The sequence below is a fragment of the Hyperoodon ampullatus genome (assembly GCF_949752795.1).
Source record: "Hyperoodon ampullatus genome assembly, chromosome: 2".
NCBI lineage: Eukaryota > Metazoa > Chordata > Mammalia > Artiodactyla > Ziphiidae > Hyperoodon > Hyperoodon ampullatus.
The window spans coordinates 17,995,764-18,009,524 of NC_136915.1; the positions used below are offsets into that span (position 1 = coordinate 17,995,764).

Below are 13,761 nucleotides of genomic sequence, written 5' to 3' on the forward strand. Positions count from 1 at the left end.
TTTTTTTTTTTTTTTTTTTTTTGCGGTATGCGGGCCTCTCACTGTTGTGGCCTCTCCTGTTGCGGAGCACAGGCTCCGGACGCACAGGCTCAGCGGCCATGGCTCACGCGCCCAGCCGCTCCGCGGCATGTGGGATCTTCCCGGACCGGGGCACGAACCCGTGTCCCCTGCATCGGCAGGCAGACTCTCAACCACTGTGCCACCAGGGAAGCCCCAGGGACAATTCTTGTTCATGGCTGCATCCCCAAAAACATCCTGATAAAGTCCTCAACAAAAAAATTTTTAATTGATGTGGATACTAATATTAACCCTATGTTAGAGGACAGAAACCTGAAGATCAGAGAGGTTAAGCAATGTGTCCAAGGGTGCAAAGCTTGGAGATGGCAGAGCCAGGATTTAAACCCAGGTGTGACCAGTCCCAGAGCCCATGTTTGTTCCTGGAAGAGGCTGTCTTGTTCTGATGTGAACTTTCCTGCCCCTTCCCGTTATCAGCTTGCCATTCAGTGCCACCTGTGCAGCCACACGTTGGAGGGAACCCTGGATCCTGTTGTTGGCTGTCTCTCCCCCATCTGCAGTGGGTGGGGGCTGTGGCCTTGGACCATGGGAGACCTGGTGTTCTACCACCTGTTCCAGGAATGGGGGCCAGTCTGACCCCCCTCACCCGTCTTCTGCCCTATATTAAAGCCTCAGGCTATGGATCTCTCGCCTGCCGTCTCAAAACTCACGATGCTCCGGCTGCTGAGTTTTCTCCTATTTGTGGCCCTTGGTAAGACCCCAGCCTGTGCTGCCCTGGGCCAGGAGCCCTTGAAATCTACCAACCCACCCTGAGTCTCGCAAACCCAATACCTGGTTCCATAGGAGAGGTCCCAGCTTTTATCTGGGGCATGATTGTGGAGGTTTTCAGCTTGGTGCTGGAGCAGGAGAATAGAGGGGAAGCTGTGGGTGATAGACCAGCTCAGGAGGAAGACTGGGGGACCCAAAGGTCTGTGGTGGGAGTCCTCGACGTGGGTGGTGAATAAAGTCTAGTGGGAAAGACTTTGGGGTCTGTGGTTAGACTGCTTGGGTTGGAATTTCTGTTCCTCTGCTTAACCCTCCAACTCTCCTCTCACACTCCCCCTACTGCACTCCATATCCTGTGGTCTAGCCTTTTCCTGGACTCTCTGCCGTATTACATTACAGCTCAGGGCCACCTTCTCCAAGCAGCGTCTCTTGACTGACAATAATGAATGGTAACAGATAATGTTTACTGAGTGCTTACTATATGCCAGGCAGAACGCTAAGGATTTTTTCGTATGTTATCTCATGTAATCCTCACAACAGTCCCCTTAAGGTCAGTACTATTATTATCCCCATTTTACAGGTAGAGAAACTGACCCTCAGAGAAGTAAAGTAGCCCATCCTAGAACCAGGGGCAGAGCTGCACTTTGAATCCAGGCAGTCTTACTCCAGAGCCACCACTCTTCACAATAGCTATCACTTCTCAAGGGCTCATTGGGTACCAGGCACGGTTCTAAGTGCATTAACTCCTTCATTCCTGCCATGAAAGGAAGCCACATGTTCATCTCTCTCCCTAGACTCCTGGGAGTCCAGAAATCCCTGCTCTAGTCCAAATGCTCATTGTTCATACATGGTTACTGAGGTTCAGATAGGGGAAGGAGTTGTATGGGATCTCACAGCCTGTTTGTGCCATAGCTAGGACTGGGACCCAGACCTCTTCTTTGCTTTGGGGGACCCTCTAGTTGATTGACGCTTCTACTCTACCCTCTAGCCTCGGGCTTTGGCCAGACTTCCTACAGCCTCTCCTCCCGCGTTGTCCACGGTGAGGATGCGGTCCCCTACAGATGGTCCTGGCAGGTAAGAGCAATACCGGCTGCACTATTTCCCACCACGGGCTCTGCACCCCACGCTCTGATTGCAGGATATTCAGTGTGGACCCCATTGTGCTGTTTCCAGTATTCACCTCAGTCTCCAAAGGCCAGGAAACCCTTGGACAATCTGCTTCTTATGGAAGTTTTGCCCATTTAATCTTTAACCCTCACTGGGCTGTTTGCAAGTTAAAAGTAGACTCTGGGGAGAGGGCAGTGTTTAAGCCAAGGGTTGGTGCATTAATGGTGGAAGTTCAGCGTGATGTTTAAGGAGTGAGATTTGGGGCGACTCATTTCTAGACCCCTCAAACTATACAACAGGGTTATAAGGTCTGGAGCAATAAAGGGATGAAGGGCTTTTTTTTTTTTTTTTTTTTTTTTTTAGTTTCTGCTTTATAGCAAAGTGAATCAGTCATACATATACATCTGTTCCCACATCCCTTCCCTCATGCATCTCCCTCCCTCCCACCCTCCCCATCCCACCCCTCCAGGCGGTCACAAAGCACCGAGCTGATCTCCCTGTGGGATGAAGGGCTTTATAGAGGTCAGTGAAGGGAGCACAGAGGACTAGACTCATTGCACTAACACAGTAGCCGCTAGCCACATGTGGCTATTTAAATTTATTTATTTCATTTTTATTGGAGAGTAGTCAATTTATTTGTGTTAGTTTCAGGTATACAGCAGACTGAATCAGTTACACATATACATATGCCACTCTGTTTTTAAATTCTTTTCCCACATAGGCCTAAATTTAAATTTAAATTAAGTAATATTAAAAATTCAGTTGCTCAATGCTAAGCACATTTTAAATTCTCAATAACCACATGTGGCTAGTGGCTACCATACTGGACCATAATGAACATTTCCATCTTCACAGAAAGTTCTACGGGGTGGCACTGGTTTACAACAGGGGTCAGCTAATTTGTTCTGTAAAAGACGAGAGAGTAAATATTTTAGCCTTTGTCAGCCATGTGGTTTCTATTGCAATGACTTAATTCTGCCACTGTAGCATGAAAGCAGCCACGGATGGTACAGTTGTGTGGGCTGGGCACTGCACATTTCCAGAGGTGCCATTCTGTGTGAATGATGCTCTCTAGAGCTGTGCAGTGCACAACCTATACAGCCATGGGTAGCAACCCTCGTCGTGGGGCCCAGACCACTCAGGCTCCTCCTTCCCTTGCCACCAGGTCTCCCTGCAGTATGAAAAGGACGGGACCTTCCACCACACTTGTGGAGGCAGCCTGATCGCCCCTGACTGGGTTGTAACTGCGGGCCACTGCATCTCGTGAGTTCTCTCACTTGCCCCGTCCCTGCGTGAGACCCAGGCAGGCTGGGGCAGTGGGGGACTGTGGGAGGGAAGGGGGGAGGCTAGTCAGGCCTGTACTGATGTCACCTCCACCAACAGGAGCTCCCTGACCTACCAGGTGGTGTTGGGCGAGTATGACCGTTCTGAGAAAGAGGGCCCCGAACAGGAGATCCCCGTCAATGCTGGGGACCTCTTCGTGCACCCACTCTGGAACTCCAGTTGCGTGGCCTGTGGGTGAGTGAACTCTCAGGCCTGGGACCCAGGGACTCCTCTGCCGGTCTCTCTATGACCCAACACTGATTCTGAGAAGACTCCCAGGGACAATGGAGCTGGGCCAGCAGCCTGAGCCCAGGTCCCACATGTTGAGGGTCAGAGCCAACAGAGCCTTTAAGGATCATCCACACCAAACGTCTCTCCCGACAGAGGGGAGAGCAGGGCCCAGGGAGGGGCAGGAACTCCCCCAAGGCCACTCGGCTGGCTGGCTTCAGAACCCAGGACTCCTCAGGCACCCCTGGCCCAAATCCAAGGGTTCCTCCATTCAATGGGCATTCATCCAGAGCATCCTGCATTCCCGGCATTGTGGGCTAAAGGACGAGCACTGGACTGAGAGTCAGGCTCCAGCACTAAGTCACTGTGTGGCTTGGGCAAGTCATTGCCCTTCTTTGGGCTTCAGTTTGACCACTTGTCAAGGGTGGCCTTCTGGGCTTCCTGGGTGGTTATGAGGGTCAAGGAGAAAATCACTGGGTGAGAACACAAAGCAGGGCTTCTTAAGCCTCTCAAGCATATGCAAAATTGTATGTCTGGGTAGCTCAGCATTTTTCCAGTGAGAGGATCAAAGAAGGGTGCAGAACTCCTGAAAGTGCAATGCAGAAGTGAGGGACCATGATGATCAAGACCTTGACCCATCCTCAGGGGCTCCTGGGGTGAGTGGAGAGAAAATCAGACCCAGATGCAATTACTTGAGGGACAAACAGGCAGATGAAGAGAGCAGTGGTTCTCAAAGTGTGGTCCCCAGGACAGCAGCAGCAGCATCACCTGGGAACTCATTAGAAATGTGTGAACCCTTGGGGCCTCCCAGACCCACTGCATCAGAAACTCTGGAATGGGCTCTGGCAACTTGTGTTTTAACAAGCCCTCCAGTGATTCTGACACAGCTGATGCGTGAGAACCACTGGTGTAAAAGCTGAGGACAATTACAAAGGCCAAGGGTCAGCATGGGCTGAAGAGGCCAGGAGGGCTTCCTAAAGTTGCTCAGCAGTAAGAATGCATGGGATCTGGAGGGAGAAGGGGCATTGGGTGCATCCCGGAGGTAAAATATCCTGAGCAAAGCTGAGGGGTGGGGCTTGGTCCGGCTGGAGGATCAGGCTCCCCATGACTCTTCCCTCATCCCCAGCAATGACATCGCCCTCGTCAAGCTCTCGCACAGCGCCCAGCTGGGAGACAAGGTCCAGCTCGCCAGCCTCCCTCCTGCCGGTGACATCCTGCCCAATGGGACACCCTGCTACATCAGCGGCTGGGGCCGTCTCTACAGTACGTGCTGACCCCTCCAGCCAGCCATAGGGACAGTGGGTAGGATGACAGAGCCTGGGGCGGGGGGCTGAGGGCAACACCAGGAGCATCCCTGCACTTTTCTTCCATTCCTCCTCCAGAGGCAGCCTTCTCCCCTCACCCTCCCAAACGTGAATGTGTTCAATGGAAGATTTTTGTGTGTCTTCTGTGTGCCAGGTGCTGGAGATGTTCTGATGGACAAAGCAGGCAGGACCACATAACCTGGTGGGAGGAGACTTCCCATCAGACTAGAAGAGTGGCTTTTCCTCAAACCCCCCATCCCACTCTGGGGCTCCAAGTCCTAACTCCCAGATCCCAGCCCTAGCCCTGCACCCCTACAGCCCCTGCTCAATGTTCTCTATCTCCACAGCCAAAGGGCCGCTCCCGGACAAGCTGCAGCAGGCCCTGCTGCCCGTGGTAGACTACAAGCACTGCTCCAAGTGGGACTGGTGGGGCGCAGCCTTGAAGAAGACCATGGTGTGCGCCGGCGGGGGCATCCGCTCTGGGTGCAATGTGAGTCAGCAGCTCTAGTCTGCCCGAGGTGGTGCAGGGCTACAGCCACTCTGCTGGGTGTGCAGGGCCCAGGGTACTTCTGCTATCTGCCTGGAGGAGAGGGAGGAATCTTGACTGCTGGGCTCATTCAGCCTCCAGGCCAGGCAGGACTTGAAGGATGTCACTGCAGCCCAGGCACACAGCTCTGGTCTCTGGACTCTACTCCCAGCTCACACACTGACTTGATCTGGGGGAAGTCACTGTCCCTTCCTCGACCTCAGGATTCCCATCAGTACAGCAAGAGATATGGACACCATGATCTCTAAAGTCACCTTCAAATCTGGGGTCCTGAAGTTATACTTAAGCAATACTCTCATTGTACTACAAGTGAATATGAATAACAATATTAATAACCAACTGTGGTACTCATAATCAGAACTGCCATTGATTGATCGCTTCCTCTCTACCAGGCATTGCACTAAGACCATATACTTATCACCTCATTTAACTGTCACAAAATCTTGTAAGATATATATCATGCCCCATCACAAAGGAGCAAACTGAGGCTCAGAGAGGTCAAGTCATATAAGGGCTTCTCAAAATCCCCAAAGTCAGAACCAATTCCTTAAAGCTCAGACACAGCTCAGTCCCCCACTGCTCTCCAACCATTCCAGGGTGACTCTGGAGGACCCCTCAACTGCCCGGCAGCAGATGGCTCCTTTCAGGTCCACGGCGTGACCAGCTTCGTTTCTGGCTTTGGCTGCAACACCCGCAAGAAGCCCACAGTGTTCACGCGAGTCTCGGCCTTCATTGACTGGATTGACGAGGTAAGCAGGACAGGGCAAGCAGCGAGGGCTCCAGGTGCTGGCTCTTCTGAGAGGTGCTGGGGGGATGGGTGAGAACAGCAGATCCTGATCCTAGGAGGTCAGTAGTGGGAGTGGGGCACATGCCAGAAGGGTTTGAGGATGTTTTCTGCTACAGTGTGGCCCTAAGAATCTCAAGGGCTTCTGGGTGGAGCTTTGAACTACTGCTGAACTTCCTTTTTTCTACAAGTGTACATGAAGTGCCTCCTTTGGTCCAGGTCTTTTCTTGTCATGGAGGATAGAGTGATGTGTGTCTTGTGGGGAACAGACGATTAAATGAGAAAAATGATGAAATGTGGTGGAAGCTGTGATAGGTGAAGCTCAGGCCCCAGTGAGAGTGCAAACCTCATCTGGCAATGAGTGGTCAGGGAGGATTAATACTGTTTGTGACAATAGTGTTAGCCACCATTTATGGACTCTTAAACATATGCCAAGCACCGTGATGACACCTTAGTTAATAGTTTAATTTAAAACCCCCATGAGGTAAGTACTATGATTACCCCCATTGTACAGATGAGAAAACTGAGGCTCAGAGAGCTCAAGTCACTCTCCCAGGGTCATACAGCCAGTGAGTGACATGGCTGGGAGTTGAACTCAGTTCCATATGGTGTCAGAAGCTGTGTTCCTGACTAGACTATTCCGGTTTTTCCCCTCTTTTCTCAGACCATTGCAAGCCACTAGAACCAAGGCCGGGGTGGCAGTGCCCATTCACTCTCTTTGTAAAAAATAAAGATCTCTCAGAAAATTCCAAATTGAGTCTTCCTTGTTTGATTCACCTCTTCCCCTCTGGCCTGTTCCTAAAATCTTAGACATGATATGTAGAGATGAGAAGAGAACCAACCCTCTCATATGAGAATGAGGAAAAAATGAGGCCCAGAGAGAAGGGAGTTGCTGTCAAGTGACCAACCATCACAGTTTTCCTGGGACACAGGACTTTCCGTGGTTAAAACCGGGTGAGGGACTTCTCTGGTGGTCCAGTGGTTAAGACTCCGTGATTCCATCACAGGGGGCACGGGTTCGATCCCTGGTCGGGGAACTAAGATATCGCCTGTCCCGTGGTGTGGCAGAAAACAACAACAACAAAAAATCAACATCAAAAACAAAACCAGGGCTTCCCTGGTGGCGCAGTGGTTGAGAGTCCGCCTGCCGGGAAGTTGTACAGCCACATGCACAATCACTAGCTTTTCAATGCAGGCATAAAAGCATGGTAGAGTCTGCAGAAATACCGTCCTTACCAGCCCCTTGGGAGGCTCATGTTGGAATTGACAGGGCTGTGAATTTTCTGCTTCCATTGATGGGCTGGGGAAGGAGGACTGCAGTCATTCATTCATTCAACAAGCATTCATTCCTTCTTCTTGAGGAGGGCTCACAGGGGGAAGACGACGTGGATCCTGCCCTGAAATGGCTCATTATTTAGATAGAAATGAGCATATCAGAGTCATTCATTAAACATTTACTAGGCACTTCTTTGTTGAAAGTTCTGGACTGAGAGAACAGAGGTAAGCAGGACAAGGTCAGGGAGAGCCCTTGCTGCAGGGCGGAGACGCACACACAGATGCACACACAACGCAGAGACCAAGGTTGGACCCCAGTGGGCTGTTGCTGAGGTCCAAAAGACTGCTGCCGTGCCTCCAACTCAACATAAAAACAACTGAATTCTTTTACTCATGTTTCTCCTGAATACCATGAAAGGAAACAAGGTCCCCACAAGGACACACGTATACAATTTTTAATATTAACGTTGTTCCATTGCTCCCTTCCTTAAAAAATTATACTTCCAGGCTTCCCTGGTGGCGCAGTGGTTGAGAGTCTGCCTGCTGATTCAGGGGATGCGGGCTCGTGCCCCGGTCCGGGAGGATCCCGCGTGCCGCGGAGCGGCTGGGCCCGTGAGCCATGGTCGCTGGGCTTGCGCATCCGGAGCCTGTGCTCCGTGGCGGGAGAGGCCACGGCAGTGAGGGGCCCGCGTACCGCAAAAATAAATAAATAAATAAATAAATAAAATTATACTTCCAGTGTTGAAAAGTTTAAAAGATACAACATGGAGAATAATAAACAAAACACCCAAATAGCCTCCCTCCACAATGAACAAATTTCACATTTTTGCTTCATAGTTTCTAAAATAATTACAGTTCAGGTGGAGGCCCCTTTGTACTCTTCCCAGGGGTCTTCACCCCCATGGGTGTGGGGTTATCCACCAAATATTACTGCTTTTCCTTTGGGGCACATAGTAGGATAGCTGTTACCTGCCCTCTTGAAGTTGAGTTTGGCCATGTGGCTTGCTCTGGCCAAGGGGAAGATTTGAGAGATAGGACGATTTCCCTTTGCTTCAGTAACTGGTGGCTCCAGGTCAGCCTGGCCCCAGAGCGAGGAGATGTGGAACACAGCCTCTCTGCTGCCCGCTGATGGACATGCAGCACAAGCAAGAAATACAGTCTTGTTACAAGCTGCTGAGATTTTGGGTGTTTCTTACACTGGCATGGACCTAACCTATCCTGACTGATAAAAGGAGTTTGGTGTTTATCCTTTCACTCCATGCTATTATATTTTTATCACAAATATAAATATCCATAAACAATATATTGCATTGCTTTGGTTTTTTAAAATACATGCATGGCTTCTTGCCATAGGGATTATTCTGCAACTTGCTTCCTTCACCCAATATTTTCACCCAATGTTTTTGACGTCTATTTATGCTGATTCATCTATGCTGATTTATCTATCTCCAGTTCATTGCTGCTAGTTTTGTAGAGTATTCACTTGCCCAAGAACACTAGTTATTTATCCTTTTCCCCTCCTGATGGACATTTACAGCAGGGCCAATTTTTTCTGATTACAAATAGTGCTTCAGTGAACATCCTTGGACATATTTCCAGGTGCACATGTGAGAGTGGCTCTAGGGCCTATTCCTAGAAGTGGAATGGCTGACTGGGAGAGTGTGCTCATTTCCAACTTTACCAATTGCCAAATTGCTCTCCAAAGTGATTGTATCAACAGTATCTCTTAAAATTCCCTTTTTTTCTTTTCCCATCCACTGGTTCCACACACTACAACTGCCACACATTTTTCTCCTAAAACCACCCCTGGAATCTCAACTCTTTCCTCCAAAACCCTCTCCTCCAGTCCTTAGCCCCACTCCAGCTCCTACAAAAGCCCAAAAACCGGTCTGACAAGGCCAGAGTGACAGCAAGGAAGGAACTGAGTCCAGCAGAGCAAAGACCTCTGCATCACAGGAGAGTGGAGGAGGATGGGAGAAATTCTGGAGCCAGGACATGTTAATCAGTTGTATGGAGACAATGCTGAATGACATATGCAACTGTCAGGCGCTCCCAGGGCACTGCAGTATCTACTTCTTCCCAGTGGGTCAGGGAAGAGCCCTTAGACAATTTTCCAAAATAATTTTAGGACAAAGGGCAGCCAAACATGTAAAATTCCACACTGTGGCTGGGCGATGGGCCCTCAAGTGTCCTCCACCCAGCTTCAGGGGAAGGCTGAGAGCTGCTATGACACCCTCCTCATGTATGGCCAACAGGGAGTTAGGACATCTTGCCTAAGAGTGCTAACAATTCAATGAATAATTCAAGTTTCTTTTTTAAAATTTCCAAGTATCAACAATTCAAATCCTTTAAAAACTATATAGGGCTTCCCTGGTGGCGCAGTGGTTGAGAGTCCGCCTGACGATGCAGGGGACATGGGTTCATGCCCCAGTCCGGGAAGATCCCACATGCTGCGAAGTGGCTGGGCCCGTGAGCCTTGGCCGCTGAGCCTGCGCGTCCAGAGCCTGTGCTCCGCCACAACAGTGAGAGGCTTGTGTACTGCAAAAAAAAAACAAAACTATATAGACAATAATTTAATTTTTTGAGTAATGATTAGAGTATCAATACCAAGAATTTTTTGTTTTTGTTTTCTAAATCATGAAGAATAATCCACTTTTTGAAGATGCACAACATCAATACTTCAAATCTCTTCTAAAAGTGACAAAGGGGGCTTCCCTGGTGTCACAGTTGTTAAGAATCCGCCTGCCAATGCAGGGAACACGGGTTCGAGCCCTGGTCCGGGAAGATCCCACATGTCACGGATCAACTAAGCTCATGCACCACAACTACTGAGCCTGCACTCTAGAGCCCACAAACCACAACTACTGAGCCCGTGTGCCACAACTACTGAAGCCCGCATGCCTAGAGCCCGTGCTCTGCAACAAGAGAAGCCACCACAGTGAGAAGCCCATGCACCACAATGAAGAGTAGCCCCTGCTCGCCATAAAGCCCGCGTGCAGCAACAAAGACCCAACGCAGCCAAAAATAAATAAATTAATTAATTTTAAAAAATAAATAAAATATAAATAAATAAAAGTGATAAAGGATCAGAGTGGCAATGCTCTTTTTAACCACAATGTCAACAACTTCGTTCTCATCTTAAAATCATTGAAGTGTCAATAATTCATTTTTTTCAACTCTACCTCAACTAAAAAAATTTTTTTTGTTAATTCAAAAAGAAAAATAAAAACATGGTCATCTTAAAAAAATTCACTTTTTTAATCTTAAGAGTCAACAATTCTATTATATTTTCTTTTTTCAGAACATTCATACTGGTTATGTTTTAGAAACTTCCACTTTGGGAAAGATTTGTAAAAATCACCCACGTTCCCACCTCTCTTACACAGCTGCTTCTATCATTTTGATATGCTTCCATCCACTTTTTTCTTTTCCATCTACTTCTTTTTCTTTCCATTTAGAAAATCTATCACACAGACATAGAAAACAAACTTATGGTTACCAAAGGGGAAAGGGAGGTGGGGGGAAGGATAAATTAGGAGGTTGGGATGAACATATACCCACTACTATACATAAAATAGATAATCAGCAAGGACCTACTGTATAGCACAGGGAACTATACTCAATATTTTGTAATAACCTATAAGGGAAAAGAACATGAAAAAGAATAGATATATACATATATATGTATAAATGAATCACTGTGCTATACACCTGAAATTAACACATTATTGTAAATCAACTATACCACAATTTTAAAAAATTTTTAAAAAGAAAGAAAACTTATCAACAGTTAGATTCAATGGACATGGACTGAGCACCTACTGGTATTCTGTGCCAGGCATGGGCAGTGGAGAATGACCCCAACTTGGGCCGGACCCTCGAGATTCCAGTCTGGACAGGAAGCATGGATGGAGACTTGGCTTATTATTCTAATGAAGGCCCAGAGTAGTATGGGGCCCAGGGAGCTGGGGTCATACTGCCATGGGAACCCTGGAGCACTCGATGGCCCTCATATCCAAGTGATTGAGGCATCAAGGGACTCCTGTGAAACATGAAGTTGTCAAACCTTCTTTTGTCAATTAACACCAAAGACACAGTGCTGAGAAACCTCATTCCCTAAAACCAGAGACTGTCAGAAACTTTTTGAAATCATGTCAGGGAGAACAGAACATTCCCCTCTTGTCTGGCGGGTTGGAGCCAGATTTGACACAGAGAAGCAGCCTGGATTACCAGCCCAGGTGCAGAGCTTCAGGTAAGGGGTTTCTGGACACAGTAGTTCTATATTGATCTTAACTTTGTGGTGTCCAAGGAAACAAGACCATGAGTTCGCTTCTCAGCCCAAGTCAAATGTTAACCCCTCTCCACACAGTTAGGTTTGCTTTGAGCCTATCAACACTGCTTCATTTCATTTCCACCTAAATTCCACCCTGCCCCCTAACCCTATGATAACCCTGTTCTTCCTTTGTTTGGCTCCTCTAGGTGTTGTCTCCCTGGCTGCAGCAAGTTAATAAACCAACTTAATTTTGTTAAACTATATCTATGTCCCTGCTGGTCTTTATCAGATTAGCTTTATCATAAAATCCAAGCCTTCTTTGTTCATTCACTTACCCATTTATTCATTCAGTGACCGTTTCCCCAGCCCATGCTCAGTTGTATGTGTTGGAAGCATGGTGAGAGGACAGTCAAGGTCCTTGGCCTTGTGGACCCTGTTTCTAGTGGATGAGATAGAATAATGAACAGGTAATAAAAACAGGGTAACAGGCTATAAAGGAATGGGATGGGTGCCTTTAGAAGGGCAAGGCAGGGACTTCCCTGGCAGTCCAGTGGTTAGGACTCCGTGCTTCCACGGCAGGGGGCATGGGTTCAATCCCTGGTCGGGGAACTGAGATCCCACGTGTCGAGGTGTGGCCAAAAACAAAAAAAGAATAAAAAATAAGATGGATTAAATAAAAGACTGGATAGATATGTGATTTAAAAAAAAAGAATTGAAGGGGAGGAATGACAATTGGAAGTCCTTACTCTAGTTCAATGCCCCTCATTTTACAGATGGGGAAACGAAGGCTAAGAGGAGGTAAAGGTGGTGACTGCACTGTAGGAGTGAGTGGGAGAAGGGCCCACAGTCGCTAGGGGAGGTGGGGGTAGGGCCACGGGCAAGGAGCTCTGGTTCTCCAACCACCAACTCGAGTATCTGGCCATCTAGGAGTTTACTGACCAGTGATGGCTGTGAGGATAAAAGACACATTTTCCCTTCCCCAGGGACACTGGCTCTGGGGTGATAACCCAGCAGGAGGCACTGAGGTGCCCCTCTTAATTTCCTAGCCCATTCCATTTTGGATAGGCCAGTTGGAAGGAGAATGGGACGGCCAAGTCTCTTCCCTTCAGGAATAAAAGTGAATTGGGAAGTCTGCCTTGGTTAGCATCTCTGCACCTTCTCTTACAGGCTGTGCTATTTAACCTGTGTGCCTTGACTCAAACCAGCTTAGTAAGAATTCTAAATTTCAGTTCTTAACCATGGCAACTGGAAAGTCTCGAGGAAAAGACACACAGGGCTAAGATTCCGCCTCCTACGCACACGGGGTCTCTACTTGGACAGGCTGTCAAAGCCCCACGGGCACATGCTCACTATCTGGGGGGTGGGGGGTCTCTTTGGGTACACGGAGACACCTAACAGACTTGCGCCCTCTGTCCATCTGGAGTGACTCCACGGGAAGCCATACAGACCACTGTCAGCCAACAGCAGCCAGACAGCCAGCCCTCTTATTTTGGTTTCTTTCCTCTGGGTGGTACAAAGGCTTAAGGGTGTAACCTCAGGGTGGGGCTCCTCAGCTGCCGGCTGGCTCCAGGAGTGTCTCGACTCCTGCTTCATCCTCTTTCCATTTTGTTGGGCAAACTGCGGCTCAGAAAGACAAAGGCCTTCCCCGCAGCGGAAAAGCTCCTAGGCCGTGCCCAAAGCTCCGCACGGTCGGGAGAACTGGGGACTGAGGGAGGCCAAGAGACCAGAACGGGTTAAGATCATGAAGCTGCGGAGCACCACCAAGGCCTAGAGAGACCAGGCGCCTCGAACCCCGTTCCCCCTCCGCTCCCAGCTTTCGGGAGGGGCGCGATTTCCGGTTCCGGCGGCGGGCTACAAAGCTTGGCGCCGGGAAGCTGGTTTCCTGTTCCCGCAGCCTGCGGCGGGGTTTCGCGTCTAATCGCCAGGCGCTCCGTCCCCCCGCCCTCGGAGGGGCACCTGCGCAGGTGAACTCCCCTTCCCGCCCCCTGCGCCTCCCCCTCCCCCGCGCACCATGGGGTGGGAGCGGTCGGCCCTAGGAGCAGGGAGCCCCTGCCCGCGGGGTGTGCCGGCTGCTCGGCCTGCCGTGGCCTTGGGCCCCGCGTCAGCCCCGAAGGAGGAGGACTTCCCAGTTCTGGAGCCA

At 49.3% G+C, this 13,761-nt stretch overlaps 1 protein-coding gene across 1 annotated transcript; it reads left to right on the forward strand.

Moving 5' to 3' along the window:
- Positions 1-726: 726 nt before the first annotated feature.
- On the forward strand, positions 727-13,539 carry CELA3B (chymotrypsin like elastase 3B; the record flags this gene model as incomplete). Its single annotated transcript, XM_079720135.1, has 8 exons — positions 727-766; positions 1,769-1,854; positions 3,053-3,150; positions 3,271-3,405; positions 4,565-4,701; positions 5,090-5,232; positions 5,886-6,038; positions 13,435-13,539. 8 exons carry the CDS (start codon positions 727-729, stop codon positions 13,537-13,539), a joined length of 897 nt encoding a protein of 298 aa, XP_079576261.1.
- Between the last annotated feature and the right edge of the window lie 222 nt (positions 13,540-13,761).